The sequence below is a fragment of the Meleagris gallopavo genome, chromosome Z (genome assembly GCF_905368555.1).
Source record: "Meleagris gallopavo chromosome Z, MGAL_WU_HG_1.1, whole genome shotgun sequence".
In the NCBI taxonomy this organism is placed as follows: Eukaryota; Metazoa; Chordata; class Aves; order Galliformes; family Phasianidae; genus Meleagris; species Meleagris gallopavo.
In genome coordinates, this window is record NC_139435.1 from 23,814,188 (window position 1) to 23,834,863 (window position 20,676).

Below are 20,676 nucleotides of genomic sequence, written 5' to 3' on the forward strand. Positions count from 1 at the left end.
AAATCAACAGTTAAGATTCTCACTGGGGATTCGAGGCATTTGAAATAATACAATATATTCCAGTAGGAGTTTCTGACAGGCTTTCCTTCTCCAGAAGTAAATTCATGAGGAATCAACTATTAAAGCGTGAAAGGTTCCTCTGTCAGTTTCATATATTCACTGCTTTCTTAAACTTGGGAGTTGAATTCCATGTATTTCAACACATTTGCTCTGTTCGTTTCACTAGAATTACTTTAAATGTTTGCTTTTTTACTAGCAATATACATTAACAGTCTTTAATAAAGCTAAAATTTTGCAATATGGATTAAGTTTCCTTACCTACCTATTCAACTTAACACAAACAAAATATAAAAGCAGTTATGAAAAATATTGCCAGGCTAGCAAAATAAGCAGCTCAGCCGTGAACGGCATAGCAAAATGTTACTGTCTGCAGCAAAAAGAGACATACATCTGCTGAGCCCCACAGGCATGTTTCATTATATTTAGACACTATCACCTGCAGCCACAACTCCACCCATAAATGTTTGCGGATGAAGCACAAGTCATTGCAGAGCGGAAGAACAGGAAAGACTAGAGGCTGTCACTAGAGGCTGTCAGGGGGAAAAGACAGAGCACAGACTGAACTCACTGCAGTGACAACAGGGAGCCTGGATCCAGGACTGTCCACCCATCCTCTCTGTGCACATGCTGAGTTTACCTATGGCTCTATCACTCCTGTGGCTGTCTGTTTAGATGCTCTATTCTGCAAACAGTAACTAAGGTCACTCTAACTAAGCTGTTTGAGATGTCTTAGTTCTCTCAAGAGAACAGAAAAAGTACTAGGCTTACTGTGGCAACAGGGTATCCTAGAGTCTGAAGAAGCCAGAGATTACTGACAAGAGTATTGATGCTTCACCAAATTGCAAGCTAGTTGAAACCTAGTTTTGGTCACTGTCATTATTCCACAGGAGAATTTCAAAACACTGCTTGCCATTTAAATGATCACCAACTGAGATAGCTCTGTTACATATCATTGGTTTTGGTCTTTCAAGTGTCAAAAATCTGATTCGCGTGACAGTCTGAGACCACAACTGCAATTTCAGGTGCACTTCTGCCTTCTGCATGGATGTTGATAAATAAGCAGCTGCTCTTGGCTATGAGAATGGAGAGAGACAAAAATAGGAGCAGGGGAGGGGAGAGAGAAGAAGGAAAAAGCTCCTTTCACCTCCTAAAATAGGCCCAGAATGATAACCTGTTTGAGAGGGAACAGCTAGCAAACTGATTCAATGTTCACATCATTGGGAGTTTAACATCAGAAAGCGCCCCACCAGAAAACTCACACTGCGGGCAGAAGAAAATGTGGTTAGATGTAGTTCAAAGAGCAGAAAAGATGACAAGTAGGAATGCTGTAGCAAGAGAGAGATGCTCTGCAGAGAAAACTGAGTCTGAGTAACACAGACAAGAGTTGCATGAGCCTCAGCATCTGAACTATAAGACTCAGGAGGACAGAAACACTTGCCTAAGTAAAGCCAGAAGCAAAAACATCGCTTAAGAACTGGGTAAATCCTGAGAAAGACTGCACATAGAGACACTCCGTCCTGACATCCGGACTTCAGGGCTCTTTCAACAATTCACTGTCCCCTGCTCCCTTCCATGCTGTCAGTCTGCTGCAGAGTCTATTGAAGTCTAAAATACTGTTTAATTCTCTCCGCACTCTGAAAGGACATCCAGAAAACACCTGAATATTGAAAGCTTTTTTTTTTTTACTTTAAGTACAAACAATAGTACATTAATAAAAATAGAAAAACATGCGTGTCATGAGATTGGCAGCCTTAAACTTGGAGAACATTTCACTTTCCCTTCCCAAATAATTGCTAGAGTCCCTTCGAAGTTTGTAATATCAATTTTTTTTTACATATAAGCACGCAGCAGCTTTTTAGATGTCAATGGGTAGGAAGAAAACCTTAAGAAGTAGGGACAACATAGCTGAGCCAATTTAATTTGCCTCTACAGAATTAATTGACCCATAGAATTAAATTGAAAAGTTTTAATATAAAAATGGCCTACAAATCACAGGAAAGTAATAACATGGTACAGAACATCAATAGACAGACATGGTAACAAGTTCAGGCAATTAGGGATCTCTCTGCACCTTGTAGCAGCGACAGGTCAGCTCCGCAGTGTTCCCAGCTCTCCAGGGAGAGCAGCTCAGCTGCCTGCATAACAATTCAGACCACAATGCACTTGGCTGTTCTCCAGCTGAGGTGACCCTGCATGAGCAGAAACCAGCAGAAAAAAGGAGGACAGAGGTGCAGCATAAGGGCTCACAAACCCAGACCGCACCCTAGAAACTTGTCACTGACTGTGCCAGTCCATCCAGGTACAGTAAGGCAGGAGAGACATTCTTTGTTCCTGCCTCATAGGTGAGATGATAGGTTCTTGAAGGTAGAAGACAAACATGCTATACCCACGCAGGTAAGCACTTCAAAGGCAGTGCCATATCAGTAATGGCCTCATCTATCACCTGCAGCCTGCCTGTCTGCCTCTGCTCCACAGTGAGCAACCAGAGCCCACAGAGTTATCAGGACCAGCAGCGCTGGCTCCAGTTAATCCTCTCCCAGGGCTCCCTCACTGCTGGGCACCAGTCACAGGCAAGCACTGCTTGTACAGCAATTCCCATGCTGCACCTAGGGACTTCTCCAAGCCATCTGACCCTTATTTCTCACTGGAATACATGCCCAGAAATAAGAATTAAATTTTCCCAGGATTTAAAACTGAGGGAGTGAACTGAAGCACCAACAGTCTAAAAGCCTTATCTCAGCTCTCACAATAAGGTTAGAAAAGAGCAAACAAAACTCCACCCTTTCACTCAACAGTTCTAAGGCCTAAATACTGGGAGTCAGAACTAGTTTGAGTGACAAAGACACATCTACCATTGCTCACTGCATAATCATCAGATCTGAAGTGGGCCAGATGTTCCCCCTTATCAATATACAGAGCTCTTCCATTTCCACTGCAAGTCACTGACAGGTGCACCCACAAAATATGCTTTCGCTAAATCATGTGTAGAAACTGGTGGGTGCATGACTGTTAGACCTACTGAATTCAGATTTCCTCTAAACTGATACAAAAATGTTGTCCACCTCTTGTCTTTAATTTTTCAGGTTGCTTGTCTGCACTGCATAGTCCACTCAAAAAGATTTGGATTAATGCAGCAAGAGCTGACCTCAGGACAGCCTTTTCACTGCCCTGAGTGTGTTTCCACTCATGAAAACACTGCAGTGACAATGTTAAATGTCAGTTGTGAAGAAAAAAGCAAAGAGACTATCAGGAGATACACCTCAAAATAAAAGCATTCTGCTTGAAATAGCAAAACAGAGACTGCTAAAACACGGGAAGTGCATTTAGCATTCATCACTGTTGTGGCAACATAGGACAAGCAAGGCACATAAGTTTAGCATCATTTTGAGCTATTAGCTCTCTCAGGTTTTGAGAGCTAAACCCAGCGTGGGAAATCACATCTGCAAGGGCTCAGTGCTGACTTTTGTCATCTCCTACATAGGCTGCAGTCCACTCCCTTCGCAGAAGCACTGCTTCAAAACGTTGCACTTTCACTACAGCTTTAACAGTTTGCTCTCCCGGGCTTTGTGCTGGTTTCTCACTCATACCACCTATTGTTATCCCCCTTACTACAAGGCACTTAACCACTTCAGGGATCAAAGTAGTCTGAAAAATAACCGTTCCATCACAACTGCTAATGCTACACGGAAGCTCATTCTGCAGAGACTCAGTATCACAACACGGCTTTTTATCTCACTATCAGTTTTTCAGCTTTTGCTAGACTGCAAATTAACTGCTGTAATGAGTGAGCTGAAGGAAGACACTTCTTCCAAAGAGGCAACAGTTTCCATGCAGATGATCAGGTTCCAAGGAAGCCCGTTTTATGACTTCTGGAAATTAAATTGAAATAACTTGATCACAATTGTGGATTTTACAGACAAATTCTGCTATTGCTTTAGGAACCCAAACACTTTGATTACTTTTTTCTTCATCCATCTGGAGAACTTAGACACACCCCTCATCAAGCTGCATTTTCAGCCTGCACAGCAGCATTTTATTGCTGGTCCTCAGCTTACTGCCGTAGTTTCAGGTAAAGAAATAGGCAAATGCTACAGAAATTCACTTTTATCAGAAGTGTCTCTAAATATTTGTGGAGGTACTTAATTTTGTTCAAGAGTTACAAAAAAAAAAAGGAGAAATTACCAAGTGTTATTGCCATGGTCCACTGTTATGGAAAACAGCAGCCCTTATTTTGCTTTTTTACTGTCCAAAATACTAACAAAAATTACATTCAGTTTGTTTCAAAACAATCCACATCAGTTAAATCTTCAGCAAAATCATGCATTTAGTCTCCAACCCCACCCCTGATATATATCTCTATCTCCTTTCCATATGATAAAACGCGTATAGCTCAGAGTGTTGCAATGCATTTCCTAAAGATTTATTATGACCATGGCCAGAGGTGACGCAAGCCCAAAGTGACAAGCAGTCCCACCGCACCACTGCAGGTAATCTGGCTAACACGCACAGACGAAGTCTTGTCCATCTCTCTGCCACCACAGACCGTAGCACAGCAATAACTGCTCTGCCATGCTCTGAAAAGTGGTATTCAAAACGGCTTGAGCTCAGATACAATTAAATAATGTTTTCTCTGTGCCCAGTTTAGTAGAAACAGCCAAACATATTTCCTGGGTAAATACTATCCCAGATTAATCTAAGCATAATTGCTGTTCTTTCCAGCACAAATTACACTACTGCAAGCCCTGCGCTGCTATTTCAGTGTGTTATTTCTTGTGTTACATTGTTTTGAGAGCATATGGAAATCAAGCCTTGTTTACTGCTGAACAGAGGCCAGACAGATATCGACTGAGTCAATTATTTTCCCTGCCACAAGTAAAAATTCCAGAAACAAGCAGTGCATATTACAAACCGTTTCTTGTCCCCACAGTTCTGAGGCCCTGCAACTCAGAATAGTGTTACAAGATGGGATGGAAAAAACACACCGACACTTTTTGCACAAGAAGCGTATTTTTCCCTTCTTGTTCAAGTAGTCCAATTTTTAGACAGTTTCTTACAGTTTTCATAGCCCTTCAGCAGCACCTGATGAATGCTGCAGCACCTTTACCAACAATTGTGGCTTTATGAAACTACGGCATGCGAGACCAAATTCTTTCAAAAAAAAAAAAACAACAAAAAAACAACCCACAACCATTTTCATAATTCAGAACTGCTCTGGCCAGAAGAAAGCTGAGAGACAGCCCATCCTGGCAGGCAGATGGGGCACTGAGCTTGCAGTGTATGAAGCAGGGCCACCCACACAGGCCACCTGTGTGTGCCCAGGACCCCCCCTGTATACTGTCACTCCCATGTTTCACTGCCCCTCTGCAGACACGTTTCACCAACACATGCAGCAGTAACACAGCTCAGATTAGCTTGGCCTGATCCTGGTGCTCATACCCATGCCAGCTATACCATCAGGTTGGCAGATCTGACTGTTGGATTAGGACTGACCCAGCCAAAAACAAAAAAAAAAAAAAGAAAAAAAAGAGTCAAGGCTGCTTCTCACACCAGCAGAACCAACTGAAAACACACACAAAACCACAGCTTCAGGGTGCGGTTCCAGAGCAATTTAAACTCATTTAAATCTTGGCTGCTGCAGTTCCACCTGGCCATAAATACTGCCTGTCACAGGGTCAGCATGAGCAGCTGTGTCACCGCAGCCCTGCAGAGGCTGAAACCCAGCCACGCAGATCAGCTTTTCAAGGAGTGATCAGACTCCAGACAGGCTGGGTCTCTGTGCCACCACACCACTGAGAGTCAAAGCTCACAGCAGTGCATAAGATCAGTTGAAGGCATCTCAGAAAGTTCAGGCTATGCAGAATCTGCAAAGGTCAGCAGCGAGGTGGGAGCTGGGATCCCACTGTAATTAAGGCTGGTTGAAATCAGCAGTTTCACTTATGAAAGAAGCTGTACCTAGATACAGAACCATGTTTTCAGCAAAGCCACTGCGTCCTTCAGTTTTTAAGCTTTTTATCTTGTCACTTTAACTGGATTTCCAGGCACAAGTATCCTTTGTACTGAGCCATGTACTCCTGTAAAAACACAAGTAGAAGACTCACTGGCCTTCAACCCTGCAGAATACTGATTACATAATACATAATATTTCTGTAAATAGTTCAGGCTTTTCCCAACTCAGCTCCCCAGTTATTGCCCTATGGTGGGTTTCTGGCTGCTAGGAGGATCTGCACATACACCCAGCATTCTGAGTAGCTGTACAAATCAAGCACGAGTGTGGGAGGATACCCTCACTTTTCAGATGAAATGGCCAATAAAATAGGGCTAGTATGTACAACTATTCATTTCCCAGTCTGGACGTCCAGATAGATTTTGGAGCCAGATAAGAGTCAATATGAACACCTCACTGGAAGCCACAGGGCTTTTGCTACACTATGAACAGAGTAGGTGAAGGTCCACAGGGGAGGATGTGCAGAGAGTATGTCCCTTACTGTCTGCTTTTGCTGGTGCTCAGTCTACAGTTCCCAAGCTGGAGAAGCTCCTGAGTAGGGAACTGCAATCCCTGCCAGCTCTGGAGGCTGAATGTTGAGCAGCTCCATGGGCTGGCAGCTGTTTGCCCATGGATGTGAGTCAGAGCCATGAGGTACTGCTCAAATTTGACTCCCTACAGATTTGCATTGAGCAACGTGTTAAGAATAGCACTGACATGATCCCCCAGGTAAGTTTCTTGCAAAGACACAGTCACTTGAGCAAAACAGCAATTTAATTTTACACTGACAACAAACATTCTTATCAGCTGTTTATTTTCTTTAGCATTTTAAAACATATTTAAGAGCAAAAGAAGAGTAGCCTGCAGAGTTTCTGCAGACACCACTTGACTGAGGGGCAACAGGGAAGCTGATCTCTAAGACAAAGCACTCCTTTCCTCTGCTCCACAGATATCCAAGAGCCCTGGTCCCCTTTTCTGTCCCATGTAGCAGACTGAAGCAATGCCTGCCTTCACCAGCCATGGCCTGGCAGACAAGAGAATCCCTGGACAGGGGAACCCACCTGTATCTCCCTCCACCCAGCTCTGATGCTGAGGCAGTGCATGTTCTGCTACAACCCCAGTCCAAGCACTGGCACCCTGCTGCAGATGTCTGTGGTTTTTTGAAGACGAGCACAAGCACGGAAGCACAGGAAGTGCTGATCCACCAGAGAGCTGTGCAGGGCCCAGCCCATGCCTCTGCCCTTCTCACTGCACCCACAAGCAAGATGCCTGCCCTGGACACTGCTCCCCACTGCATCTCCACCATCTCAAGCGTGGGCATTGCTCCCTCTCTACCTTGCCAGCAGTTTGCTTCCACAACACATAGTGGTTTGAAGATGCATGTTCCAGAGAAAAATATATATATATATATGTCATCTAAACAGCCTCAGTAGTAAAGCAAACACATCAAGTTAATCATTTGCTGTGAGAGGCAGAACACAGTGTGCTTATCATCCCACTGAAGTATGACCCACCAATCCTGCCTATCACTGCCAGGCATTTTTTCCCCTACCTTACACCCAACATACTCCTAGAACCTCACAGCAGACTGGAATCAGCAATAGTGACCACTAAATCTTGAGCTAGAGCAACTATGTAGCTGAAACCCCACTTAACAGAGAAGGCAAGCTGCGCATCTGCATGCTTCCAATTCACCGCCTCCAGTGTTGGACTTGATCTAGCGCACTCGCGTGTGCTATAAAACCTGCTTCCAGTGCAATATTAATATTTCCTGTTTCAACAACACTCAAGTAGCTGTAAGCATGCTGTAACAGAGCTCACTCCCTTCTTCACCAGGAGACTTCAGGGAAGATGAGCCTTCCACAAAAAGCACATGGAGCCACTCCTACCACATGAATTATGAGCACTTGGTTAAACAAAGCAGTTAAACTTTTCAAGTTCTCATTCAGCAGTTTAATTATTACCAATGTACAAAAGAGTAGAAGAGATAAACAGTATTTGGTTGCCAAATTACACCCATCAATAACAAAGGAAAGTGTTCTCATGAGCTGCAAGTGCTAAAGAAAGCATACACCCAGAAGAATATATATGCATAGGATACAGTTAAGCTTTTTTTTTTTTAAAGCTTTTTTACCCATCTGTTTTCATTTAAGAAAGTCCTATGGAACATTTACCAAAAGAATTTTTCCTATCCAGTTGAAAAAAATTGTCTTTTGTTCCCCTGCATTCAATACAGGCGAATTCATAGATTCTCCATTTAACCACTTTTCTAAAAGTCACTACTTTGCAAGCACTCACATCCTGCTGAATTAGGGTGCAGTTTCATCAGGGCATTGGCAGTGTTACACTTTGGGTTTGCCCTGCCTATCTCCACAGGCAGGGCAGCCCTCAAAGCTCCATGCTGCTCATTTGTCTCACCCAATAACCGCCAGCACCAGGCAGAGGCACTCCTGGGAACCGTGACCAGAAGCAGCAACACGACCCTCACCACTGGATACCAGAGACAGATCAGCCTGGCACACACCCAGCACACACCCAGGTCAGACCCACTTGCCAGCTGTCCAGCTTCAGCATAGAAGACGAAGGCTTCTCTATCTGCTCATCAAAATGAGACAAGCTGGAAGCTATCGACAGCAAAGCCATGCTTCAATTCACAGGAAGAACAAAACTAGAGGATGAGACTGTGTGATACTTCTTTCAGACAGATATCTTCACACCTCCCTTTCAGTAACTTGGGTGATGCTGAAGCACTTAGTTTCCCTTCTGCTTAGAGAAGGGACCTGGGGCCACTAACACAGATGTTTTCAGACATACAGAGCATGGAAATGCCTGAAATCCTTTGCAAATCTAGACATCCATAGCTGTGCTCACTACAGCTATACTGCATTCCTAGCAGTGTCATGAAGCCATTCAGGTGTTTCTTACAGAATCCACATATATGTTTGTTAATTCACACAGGTTTCCGAGATACCAAGATAAAAAGAGAACAAAGTTTTTTCCTCAAAGAAGAGCACTGCATGATTTGCTGCCTTACATCCCAGACTTTACATTTAGTTAATCTGGGTGGTACTCCCAAGAATTACACTTTTCATCTTCACAGTCTTCCATGACACCAAACATTTTCATCACAGAAATAGCTTGTATCTTGAACTCTATTAAGCCCCCATTCATTGCAATTTGGTCAAACACTGCAATTGATTGTGCTGGGAATGAGAAATAAGCCAGGCAACAGCTGTAGCCAGGCTGGAAACCAGCTACATAAATTCAGTTGCAGTGAGCCTGTTAACACAGTTTCTGCTGTATGAGCTACTTCCTTCTTACTTACATGATCTCACTTGAGTTTGTGCTGGACGCAGACATCTGACAAACTCAGCATAGCACCAAAGAAAAAACTTTTACAGCTTTTTACCTTTCCTTTACCTTAAGGTTATTGACAGCATACAGAGTTGGAGGCACCTTTTAATAAGTGGTCCATGAAGCCACAAAGTTTTGGCAGCAAAAAAGTCTAAAAGAAGGCCCAAAGGCTTTGTTCTGAAACAGTTTCTTCAGTGTATAGTGTTCACCCTGAACTAGCACCAGAAGGGGATCCTCTTGCTTGGTTTTGTTCAGCTATTTCCTGGCTCTAAAGATGAAAATGATCAGCTATGAGGATTTTTTCCAGATGCGTGTCTTTGACTAACTACATCAGCAAAACTTGAAACAAAAAGCTAGTATTTAAATTAGAGATGTCTTCCCAACTACTCTACCTTTGTGTTATTAGGTCTTACACTCAGGGTTACATTTTTTTCCCCCCACACCCGTTTCTGTCAGGCTACAAAATGTACCTGAAATCTGCATGCATCTTTAGACATCAAAATGAAATGCTACTTGCACACATGTATTTCCCAGCAGAGGTTGTCACAGTGAAGCACCAACCTTCCTCAGAGCAACCTGCAGGCTTTGCCAGGAACTTGAAGCCAAAGTCAAAAGTCCAGGTTAGGTTAAATGTTAAAAGCAGTATGAGGTTGCTAGAGCAAGACGACTTGAGAGTTTGATAGCCTAAGTTGGACAACTTATTAACTCTTCTAGGGAAGTCACTGTAGATGCATTGTTCAGTGTAGGGAATTGTGCTTCTCAGGGATTCAAAGTGCAATTTCAGTTATAAAGAGAATCTACAACTTACAACAGGCTGAATATCTGAGTGACTTAACATCCACCAGTGCCTATGCATACAGAGGGCACTGGTCAAAGGAGAAATGACATATGGAAGAGACAGAAGGATACTTTTGTCCACTCCTTTTGCTCCCTGAGACTGAAGACCAAGGCCAGGAGAGAGGCTACAGCTTCACACTCTGACCACTCAGGCCAGCAAAAAAACTCTGGATTCAGAATACTGTGATGAGACCATATCTTGCAAATACTTAGCATGTTAAATGTGGTCATTCTTTCCCACAGCAAATAGGAATGCAGGATTCTTAAGGCAACAACCTGAGCAGCTCGGGCAGGAAGGCGATCAACAACCCCTAATATCCAGATGAAAACTAAAGCATGAAGGATGAGCCCTCTATTCCTTGTTGAAGCACCTTTGACTGCACTGGACTTTATGGCAGATAACACGTCATCTGTCCAGATGCACAGGTCCCAAGAAGAAGCCAGAGCAGGTCTGTCAAGCAAAGCACTTGCTGCTGAGGCCACATCACCTGCACGTGATGAGTTCTGTGTAGTGGACAAGTGGACAAAGCAACCATTCAGGGCTGGATCACTAAGTAGCAGAGGTCACCCTCAGCACTGTGTCTCCCCAGGCTCAGTCCCCTGCCCTGCCTCACAAGTGACAGCAAAGAAAGTTAGGATGACTCCAAGATTCATCACTGTGATAGACACACAATATGCATCTCCAGCAACCACTCCAGAAAACATCATCAATATTTATCTTCAGTGACCACTTCAGAAGATACTAGAACACCTTCAAAAATCTCTGGGATACCCAGTAGGTAGCAGGAACAGAAAATGAAATCTACAGGCATGGCCCTCCACCTGCACCACCTGGGAGGTGTCCACAGAGGGGAACTCTCAGGAGGCTGAAGGGCTTCTGAGCTGAAGGCCCCACTGCTAGGCTCCAGTTCCCCCAACATTCCCAAGGCAGACATTGCCTCCAGCAGTCAAAGATTTTGCATTTCTACTAAAAAAAAAAAACATTTCAGAACTAGCTTTAAATAAAACTGTCACACCAAAACCTGGAAAGCTGTTCATCAGACCAGAGAGCACTCTGAGTTTTGCAAACAATTTACATGTTCATTTCTAACATTGCCTAAAGTATCAGAAATGTTCCTTACTGGGATGGCAAAACCAAGGGCTTAAACCTTCCTGCCCAAAGGAACCAATAGAAAGTACAGGCTGTGCATGATCCCAGCACAACAGCAGCACGAGGAAAGTGCTCAGGACTTTTTATAAATAGAGGTTTGGGAAACAAATACAGTTCAACGGGAAGGAAACACCTGGTAACTGCACTGCCTCTCACCTCACTCACGTTGGAATTTAAAGTTATAAAAGTCTACTCGAAGGCTACTAAGTTATAAGACAACACTTGCGACTGTCCTCCAGAATTCTGAAGCTGCAATCCAGAAGTTGTAAAATCATAATTTCAAAGACGCAGTTGCAATCTGGTCACAAACGAGTGTGACACCTACAACACCGTGCTACAGAATTAAAACTCAGAATTCTGACTAGAACGTAAAAGCGCTGAAGTTACAACGCGGAGCTGCAACTACAACGCGTACAGAAAGTTCTAAACGAAAAGAAACTTTTCTAAAAAGACAACAACACAGCGGCCAGAAAACCTGTCCGGAATCCTGCCTGTGGTCGCTGCGAAGAAAGCTACGGCAAGCCGGAGCGCACCGCCGCTCTGCAGCGGCGCCGGCGGGACTGCCTTTATCCTCCCCAGAGCCCCTCTTTTCGCATTGAACCGAAGCCGGAGAGGGGAGAACAACAGCCGCCCCAGCGCTCTGCTCCCGCCGCCCCCGACCCACACCGACTCACAGCCATAGCGGGGCCGCTGCAAGGACGCCAGCTCCTCATGGTGCATCCTGCCGCCGCCGGAGGGACGGCGCCTGCTGCCGCCCGCCCTTCTTATGAACCGGCCGCCTCGCGCTGATTTGCTGCCGTTCGGCCGCGCCCGCCCCGCGCTGGGACGCGGAGATGTGGGGTACGGCTGCGGCGGCGGCGTGAGAGCTGCGGGGCGCCGCCGCACGGGAGCGGAGGGGGGCGCGGGGCCGGCACGGCACGGCACGGCACGGCACGATACGACACGACACGGAGGAGGAGGAAAGAACAAAGGAAAGAGAAAGAGCAGAGGAAAGAAATCGGAAAAAAAATTGTAATACGAAAAGCCCCAAAGAAGGCCGAAAGCAAAGAAGACAAAAAGAAAAAGGGAGGGGAAACAAAAAAATTTGGGGGGTGGGGGAGAAGGGAAGAGAGAGATAGTTGGGGAAAAAAGAAAAAGAAAAAGAAAAAAGGGAAAGCCAAAATAAAGGGGGGAAAAGAAAGAAATCAAGAAAGAGAAAAAGAAACAGAGAAAAAACAAAGGAGTCAAGAAAAAGCAAAATAAAAGACATTAAAACAATAAAAGATAACAAAAGCAAAATAAAAGACAAGAGGATGAAGCAAGAAAGCAAAACAAAAAAACAAAGACAAAAGAAAAAAAAAAGAGCAAGTAAGAAAGAAGGCCAGTGACAATTACAATGAAATAAAAAACAGGTTGAACCAAAATTGGAAGGGCCATGGCACCTCTCTGGCCTTTTTGTCAAAAGAAGCAGTGAGGAGGGCTGAGATACCAAGCATGGAACTCCAACCTGCAGTTTTGCTCTGTCAAATAAGTCTTGTACTCCACAAGCAGCATTCCTGCTGTGCTTAGCAGCCACCACTGCAGTTTGCTATGCAGTCAAGGCACCTCAGGACAAGGTGCAGCTGCAGGCCTGTTCCTTTCCAAGGTGTAGGAATGGGGTGAGTGCTCTCACTGCCGGCTGCCCTCAGCCCAGGCTTTGCTGCAGGCAGGGCATTACCCTGATGCAAGTCCAGGGTTTGTGACAGTATGGTGGCCACCAGCTCCTGGACAACACCTGGGATGCACGAGAGACGTCTGCAGGTGAGCAGGACTGGAGGCAGAGGCATGTTTAACTGTATGAGTTTCAGTAGGGCCAAGTGCTGGGTCTTGCACTCTGGTCACAACAACCCCAGGCAACAACCCTACAGACTTGGGGAGGAGCGGCTGGAAAGCTGCCTGATGGAAAGGGACCTTGGTGTTCTGATGGACAGTCGGCTGAATATGAGCCAGCAGTGTGCCCAGGTGGCCAAGAAGGCCGATGGCATCCTGGCTTGTATCAGGAATGGTGTGGTGAGCAGGACTAGGGAAGTCATCCTGCCCCTGTACTCGGCACTGGTGAGGCCTCACCTCGAGTACTGTGTTCAGTTTTGGGCACCTCAGTACAGAAAGGACATTGAGATGTTAGAGATGTTCCAAAGAAGGGCAACAAAGCTTGTGAAGGGCTTAGAGAATATGCCCTATGAGGAGAGACTGAAGGAACTGGGGCTGTTCAGTTTGAGGAAGAGGAGGCTCAGAGGAGACCTTATTGGCTCTCTTCCAATATCTGAAAGGTGCTTACAGCACTGGTGACTGGTGACTTCTCACTGGTGACTGGTGACAGGTGACAGGATGAGGGGAAATGGCCTCAAGTTGTGCCAGGGTAAGTTTAGGTTGGATATCAGGAAGCACTTCTTTACAGAAAGGGTCGTTAAGCACTGGAATAGGCTCCCCAGGGAGGTGGTTGAGTCACCATCCCTGGATGTGTTTAAAAGCCACTTGGATGTGGTGTTCAGGGACATGATTTAGTGGAGGATTGTTAGAGTTACGCTAGTCTGGCTGGACTCGATGGTCTTTAAGGTCTTTTCCAACCTGAGTAATTCTAGAATTCTTTGTTTTAGGGCTGTACTGTGCTTTTCAGGCTGCTTCTAAGCCCTCAGTGGGAGGTGGTAGAAGAGAGAGCACAGTCTGTGCGTAGCTGTAATCCAGGAGGAAATGCAGTGACCTTCACTGAGGTTTTCCCCACTCCCTGGAGCACACAGTGATGACTTAGTGCTCAGGCATGCAGAGCAGCAGTGGAGTAGCTGTAGTCCTTACCTGTCTTTATGAATGCTTCTGAAGCATCCTTTAAGCAATCTCCCACACACTTGCTCTAGCTTTTAGAAGCAAAAATGGGTGACCAAAACCAATGAAGAACTAAGTTCAATTAAAAGTTAATTTGATAGAAAACACCATCTTTCCTGTAAGTGATTTTTGCTGACTTTTATTTTATGCTTAGCCTAAACCCAGAACAGAGGAACACTTTCTCTTCTTGTATTTTTATTCTCCAGTCTCTGCCCCTCACTCTGCCACTGAAGGACAGTGGTGTGCAGCTGCCACATGCCCAGTATGTGTTGATACTGCATCTGACAAAATGTAGACCCTTCTCTTGTAGCACCTGAAATTTGTCCTTTCCCTTCGTCCCCATACAGCCCCTCTGCTCTGTGCTGATATTTGTGTCTGTGTGAGGGCCCAGCCAATCCATCCCAAATAAAATCTATTTAATTTTTTCTTTTTGGTAGGATGATTTCTTTGAAATGTAAGTTGCAGCACAGAGCAAGGAGAAGAAATGAAAGGCCAGAGTGGGGAGGATGGAGGAGTTTTTGACAGCATTGCCTGCCATGATACTTTCAGAACAGCAGTAGGGCATGAACCCAGTGCTCCCAGCAGGAGATGCAGGAGGTGTGAAAGTGCTGGAGTAACAAGCAGTAGCCATGTGGTTTTGTTTATTACCTTTCACATCAGATTTGTTAATCCCCACTTTTCTGACTCCATCAGCTGTTGGCAGCACAGAGGAGGCTCACACACCCCCAGATGCACTGTCCACTCCTCCTGCCACCTCCTCCTCCTCCCGAGTGTGGCTAGGGAGTCTGGCTATAACTCACATCAAACAGACCAGAGGCTTTTAGCCAGTCCCGGGCAGACCCAACGCTGCTGGCCGTATTCTCTTCTAAGTCCTTAAAGAGGACTTAGTAGTTCTCACAGCTTCTAAGAGGCAGGCACTTAAGAAATCAGTGCAGTCAGATATCTAGAGTAAATGTTTGAGGGCGAACATTTCCTGTTCGCAGTCCAAGTCTTTTAAAGGAGCTTGAGGTCAATGTCCCCAGCACTATCAAGGGCATCACATGGCGGGAAGGTGTTCCTCGATGCGTTGTTACTGGCTCCAGTGCCAACCCACACACCTGCCTGCGAGTGGAGCAGCAGGCCGGTGTGAGGCTTGCTGCATATTCAGGGGCAGCTGCTCACTGCTCCAGGCTTAGAGCGAACAAACCTGAAGGGAAATCGTGACAAGAGAGGAACAAAAATGTTGGGCATCTCATTGACTGAGCTCAAATCAAAATGCTGTAATGGCCTATGCTGCCTCATGCTCCTTGACAGTTCTGTTGTGTACAGAGGGATTTTAACTGGAGAAGGATATTGATATTTGAAATTCTTGGGTGGCTTATGCAGCAGTGACGCATGTGCATGCAGGTAATTAGAGACACTGGGCTTTTTGTTGGAAACAGCAGCTTTAACAACAGTTTTTCTGTGACAATACCTTTATTTTATTTGTAAATTGCATGCTCTCGTTGGCAGCATTTGTCCTATAGAAAGAAAAATGGCATTTGATGATTTAAGAAATTTTTTTCTTTTCTTCTTCCTGTTAGTGCATCACATTGAAACTCCATTTTAGCATTCACATGAGAGAAAGACTGTGCTAGGTTCACCCTGGTGATCAGGGGCAGGCACCTCCTGCAGTGGGGCAGCCTGGGTCCATGCAGCACCACTGGAGGGGAAAGACTCTAGGCAGGCTCCCAGGTACTGCAAGGGCCTTTCCAATTATTTTCTTTGCACAGCTAATCGATATCCAGCAAGCTGTAGCTGTCCTTGCCTCCCTAGTGCTTGCATAGACGAAACGGCAGAGTGGTGTAACCCTAAGTACCTGGCTGTGCTTCTTGCTCCCCTCGCAGAAAGCACAGCCAGGGTCCCCCGGGCAGCTGCAGGGGCCACATCAGCACTGCTGGAAGTCAGGAGGGCTCCCAGCAGCACCTCCAGCCACATACAATGAGGAGATTCCTGCTGGAGAACCAGTGAGCCATGGACCCAGATTTATAGTTTTACATAAACTGCAGTGGAAAATCCACAAACGATGTGATGCATTTATAAAGTGTCTGAAGGTTAAGAGGTACTCCAGGAAACATGAGGAAACACCACATCAGCAACTGTCCCCATAGAGCTGCTGGGCAGTGCTGAACTCCTCAGTGATAATGCAGGGAAGGAATCTGCAAGGACAGTGTGGGGAGCTGGCTGGCCTGCATCCTCCCTCTCAGCACAGTATCTGTGCAATGCATTATTTATTCTGTAAGGTAAGTAAACAAACAGGCCATCATGTACCTGCCCTCAGTGACCCCTGAAAAAACCCACAGCCAGGCGGTGTCTGCCCCACTCAGGAAAGGATACAAGGAGCAGTGCTTGCCTCTGCTGACAACCTGGTGAGTAAGGCAGCGTGCTCCTCCTATGGTTCCTGCCCTGAGACTCCCCTTCAGATGTGCTGTGTCTGCAATCCCAGCAGAGTCCCCTGTTGCTGAAGCTAGGCTGAGGATGCATCACATCAGAAGCATCCTAGGAACTGTGAAGCAGTCAGCTGTGGAAGTCATTCAAAACACCGTGGCAAACAATAGCTTAGTAAAATGAAGACCCAGAGCAGAAGTACTGAAAACATTTTTCAGTATCAGCGGCAACGATTCCTTTTGGCTGAGGAAGCGATTCTAACTTCTCAGCTGTCCTGGTTGAAACTGAAGGCAATGCTGAACAATAAGCACAATGCATGGAAGAATAGATCCCTCAGATTTTGCAATAGTTTCTAGAGAAGCCAGAAGTAGGTCAAACTGAGTCCTGTTGGGCATCATCTTAAAAGGAGAACAAACAAATAAACAAACAAACAAACAAAAAACCAACTAGTAATAGTTTACTTACTTAAAATTGTAATGGAAAAGGCAGTTTTTAAAAACAGAGTAAATAGTTCATGGGATGGAATGAAAATAAATGTGCAGATAACTCTGGCAGAGAAAGGCCATCAGAGGAAGAAACCAGAAGTATATATAAATGTGCACAGTAGGATGTTTTTGCATAGCACTGACACCTGAAAAAGGAAATGAAAGAGAAATTACTTCAGTGTCAGAAGTCTTTCATCTTGCTACCACTTGCAGAACTCAACACTGTTTGCTCTAAATCTTCAGTTGCCTAAGTGAGGTGGTACTTTTGTTCTGAGGCACTTAAATTGTTCTGAGGAAAAAGAGCATTCCTAAACATTACAATTTGAGGCAAAAACTGCAGCTAAACCTCATGATTTCCAAGTTAGTGCCACGAATCTGAGGATTTTGATTTCAGATAGTGACCACTTGGTGATGACAATGCTGTGATTCAGCAGAGACTCTTCACATGTCCTTTACTGCAAACTACTAGTTGGAAACAGCTCGTGTAAGCATCTTTCAGATAGTCTTGAATACTTATATGACCTGCTTAGATCTAGGAACAACATGCCGGTTCAAGCATGCAGGAAGAGAAACTGCCCCTCAGACTGGCGTGCTAGAAGGACTTCAGTATGGAGTTGCAAAGGAGCCTGGTGCAAATACTAGCTTATAGTGCTTCTTTGTCTCTGAAACCACACAGTTAACTCAGCCATGGGACTGATTTGACTTAACACTGCCCCAAAATATGACTTTTTAGGAGCTAGGTCAAGTTACAAATTGCTACTTAATTATAAATGAGGGTGAGTGATGTGTCCTGTGGTGAAAGTGAGAAGCAAACACGAGGCAGCAATACCATGCTATCCCATACCTAGCTAATTACTTCATCTTACGCATCACAGTGCTTCCTAAGGTGCATATGTAAGGTGTATGTCCACTCCTGTCAGACGAAATGTCCCTTTCTTTCCTCACTGAAGTTAGAATCCTGGCAGGGCTTGGTTAAATCCTGCCTGCCCAGCTACCTAAGAAACCAGTTTCTCTGCTTGAACAGGTTTTAAAAAAAAGCATTTGTTCAAAATGTGTTGGACAAATGCCCTGGATCCTGCAGAAGTGGCATGAGTTTTGCAAGACAGAGATTGAAATCATTCTGCAAGAACTCTGCCAGAAAAGAGCTTTGTCCATTTGTCTGTTGGAATAAATATTTATTCATTTAACAGAATACTTCGGAATGGAGTGACCCTCCTTGTCTAGACATAATGAATGGCCATAAAAACGAATTCAGAGCTGTTTGAAAGCAGGGAACATCTGTGCCCGGCTGCAGCTCGCATATTCAGCAAAAAGCATTCTTGACTATGTTGGATGTAGCAAAACTAAAATCTTGATTGTTTCCTCACATTATCCACAAGCTAGAGGTGGTCTGCTTGGCAGTGGTTTCTGTTGCTGTTGTTTTTTGTAATGCAGCATCTGTGTGCTTCTTTGTAATTGCATGTGCTTAGCAATGTTTCCACTCCGCTAAAAGTCTATGCATTATTCACTGATTAATGTATTATTTATTTATTATTCTGTAAGCAGGGAGCTAGGAGCTCTGCATTTACAGGGAACTGACTGATGGCTAGGGCAACCCTACAATTATTTTCCTGCCTGCCAACAGTTGCCCCACAGATAAAGCAGAATCTGAACTCCCATGGATTTCCTCTATACTGGTTCGTGTCTTCTTATTTCCACCACTTTTCCACTGGCATAGCTCCAGTCTTTTGAAAAGCTCCTCATTATTCACATTAGTATAAAAATGAAAAACGTGTCTGAAAGACTGACAAACTCAAGCTCTGGGAGGCAAAGTGAGGAAAGCTAATTCCAGCATACAGAGCCCTTCACAGAAAGCACAGTGTCAGCAGCCTCCTCTTATTTAAATCAAAATGGCTTCAGTTTGGATTCCTTTCCTGAAGTGGCTTTGCTATTTTTCTAAGAGGAAAGAAGTATTTCTCAGATAATCAGATCTCAAACCAGTTGCAGCTATAAAATTAGAATCAGCATCTGAAATACCACATAGAAATCAACCAGAAGGCCACATAGGTCAGTGAGCATTGAGATGCTGATACTGGCTTACTGGTGGATGCAGTGCTACTTGCAGAGAGGCCTGGGTCCACATTCAAGTTGGAAGCCCTGGTCAGGAACTGCTGGAGAGCATGTTGTGCAGACCGCCGCAAGGCCCATCAGGGAAGCGTACATTCACCGCAAAATCAAAGCCACTGAGACATTTTTGATAATTTGTTAAATGTCTCTTCTTGGTGACTGCTGCTGGAAGATTTCCACGGCGTTATCAGCAAAGTTTCATCCAGGAGCCAAGCTTTCCGGTGAAACAGATCTCCTGGAAATGCCATGGCTGGAGTCATCCAGGTGACTCTGCACCACGTTACCCTCTCCCAAAGGGCTGACTGCTTTTGAGCAAAGGTAAACTAGTCCCTAGTTCAGGATAGTTTGCTTGCAAAGAGTGGGTCTGCCAGGCATCATGCTTACTTGCATGTGATTGATTTCAGCTTGCAACGGTAACTGAAACTGCAAGTACAATGTTCACAACATCTTTCCAGACCTTTCTCATTAGTTATTTTTCCTTCACCACCTGTAGGTCAGATTGGAAATTGCAGTGTATCAACATGGGCCTGTTTATTTTCACTAACCAGGTAGTGGCTTCTGCAGAAAAATACACTCCTCTCTCATGGCTGGCAGTAATGTTTCCACATGGGGAGAGCCCTATATTGTACTGAAGAGATATTTTTCCTTGTTTCAACGTTCATTTAGCAATAACAATGCAAAGTAATATATTGAATTTCAGGTGACCTTTTGAACAGGTGTGTACTATTATCCACCTTTCTCCTGGTGTGTGGTCAGTCTGTAGTTCTGTTACACTTCTGCCAGGAAAAGCCCAGAGTTTTTCCCTGACACATGGATTTCATATTTCCACAAATTCCAGTCCTTAGCAGTTACATATTTTGTGTGTATTGTAGTTCACAAAGCATACAGTGCAATATCCCTACCAAAGACAGGTTAAAGTCCACACCACACTCCTGTAATAGTGACATTCCTGTAACTCAAGAGTATAGTAATTATTTTTTTGGTCTTGCTTCAACGTGTTTGTAATAGCCAGTGGCATCTCATTTATTTATTTTCCTGAACAGGTTCATCATTTTAATCAAATTCTAAAAGTTGTGATTCTAGCTGAAGCCTCAAAAGATAAACCCTCCCACACACTGAAGATTAGGCTGCTGTTTAGCACTTAAACTCAAAGGGCCTGAGCTTTTTGGAGGGGTAATTTCTGTAACTCATAGGTAACAATCCACCAAGACCCCAGAGTTGACTGGTGGGAAATAAACATGTTAAAAAAGACCCAAGCTGCGATGTAATCCTTAATAGGAAGAGGATTTCCTTTCTCATAATCTATCTTTATCATGTAGGCAGAGTCTGAAGTTCACAAGGGAGCTCTTGAGAGGGTATATACAATTAAAGCTAATGGTAAAAATATGAATATATCCACTAATGGCTTTACTTCCAGGATGCTGAAGAAGGTGAATTACTTTCAATTTTATTTGATT

General features: G+C 44.6%; 1 protein-coding gene across 9 annotated transcripts in view; it reads right to left on the bottom strand.

Moving 5' to 3' along the window:
- IQGAP2 (IQ motif containing GTPase activating protein 2) overlaps positions 1-12,206 on the bottom strand; it is a 116,349-nt gene extending 104,143 nt beyond the window's left edge. For all 9 annotated transcript variants that reach the window (XM_085213696.1, XM_085213693.1, XM_085213688.1 and 6 more), the window contains exon 1: positions 12,059-12,206. In XM_085213696.1, coding sequence (XP_085069822.1) covers positions 12,059-12,104 — 46 coding nt within the window. In that variant the 5' untranslated portion in view covers positions 12,105-12,206. The remainder of the gene's footprint in view (positions 1-12,058) is intronic.
- Between the last annotated feature and the right edge of the window lie 8,470 nt (positions 12,207-20,676).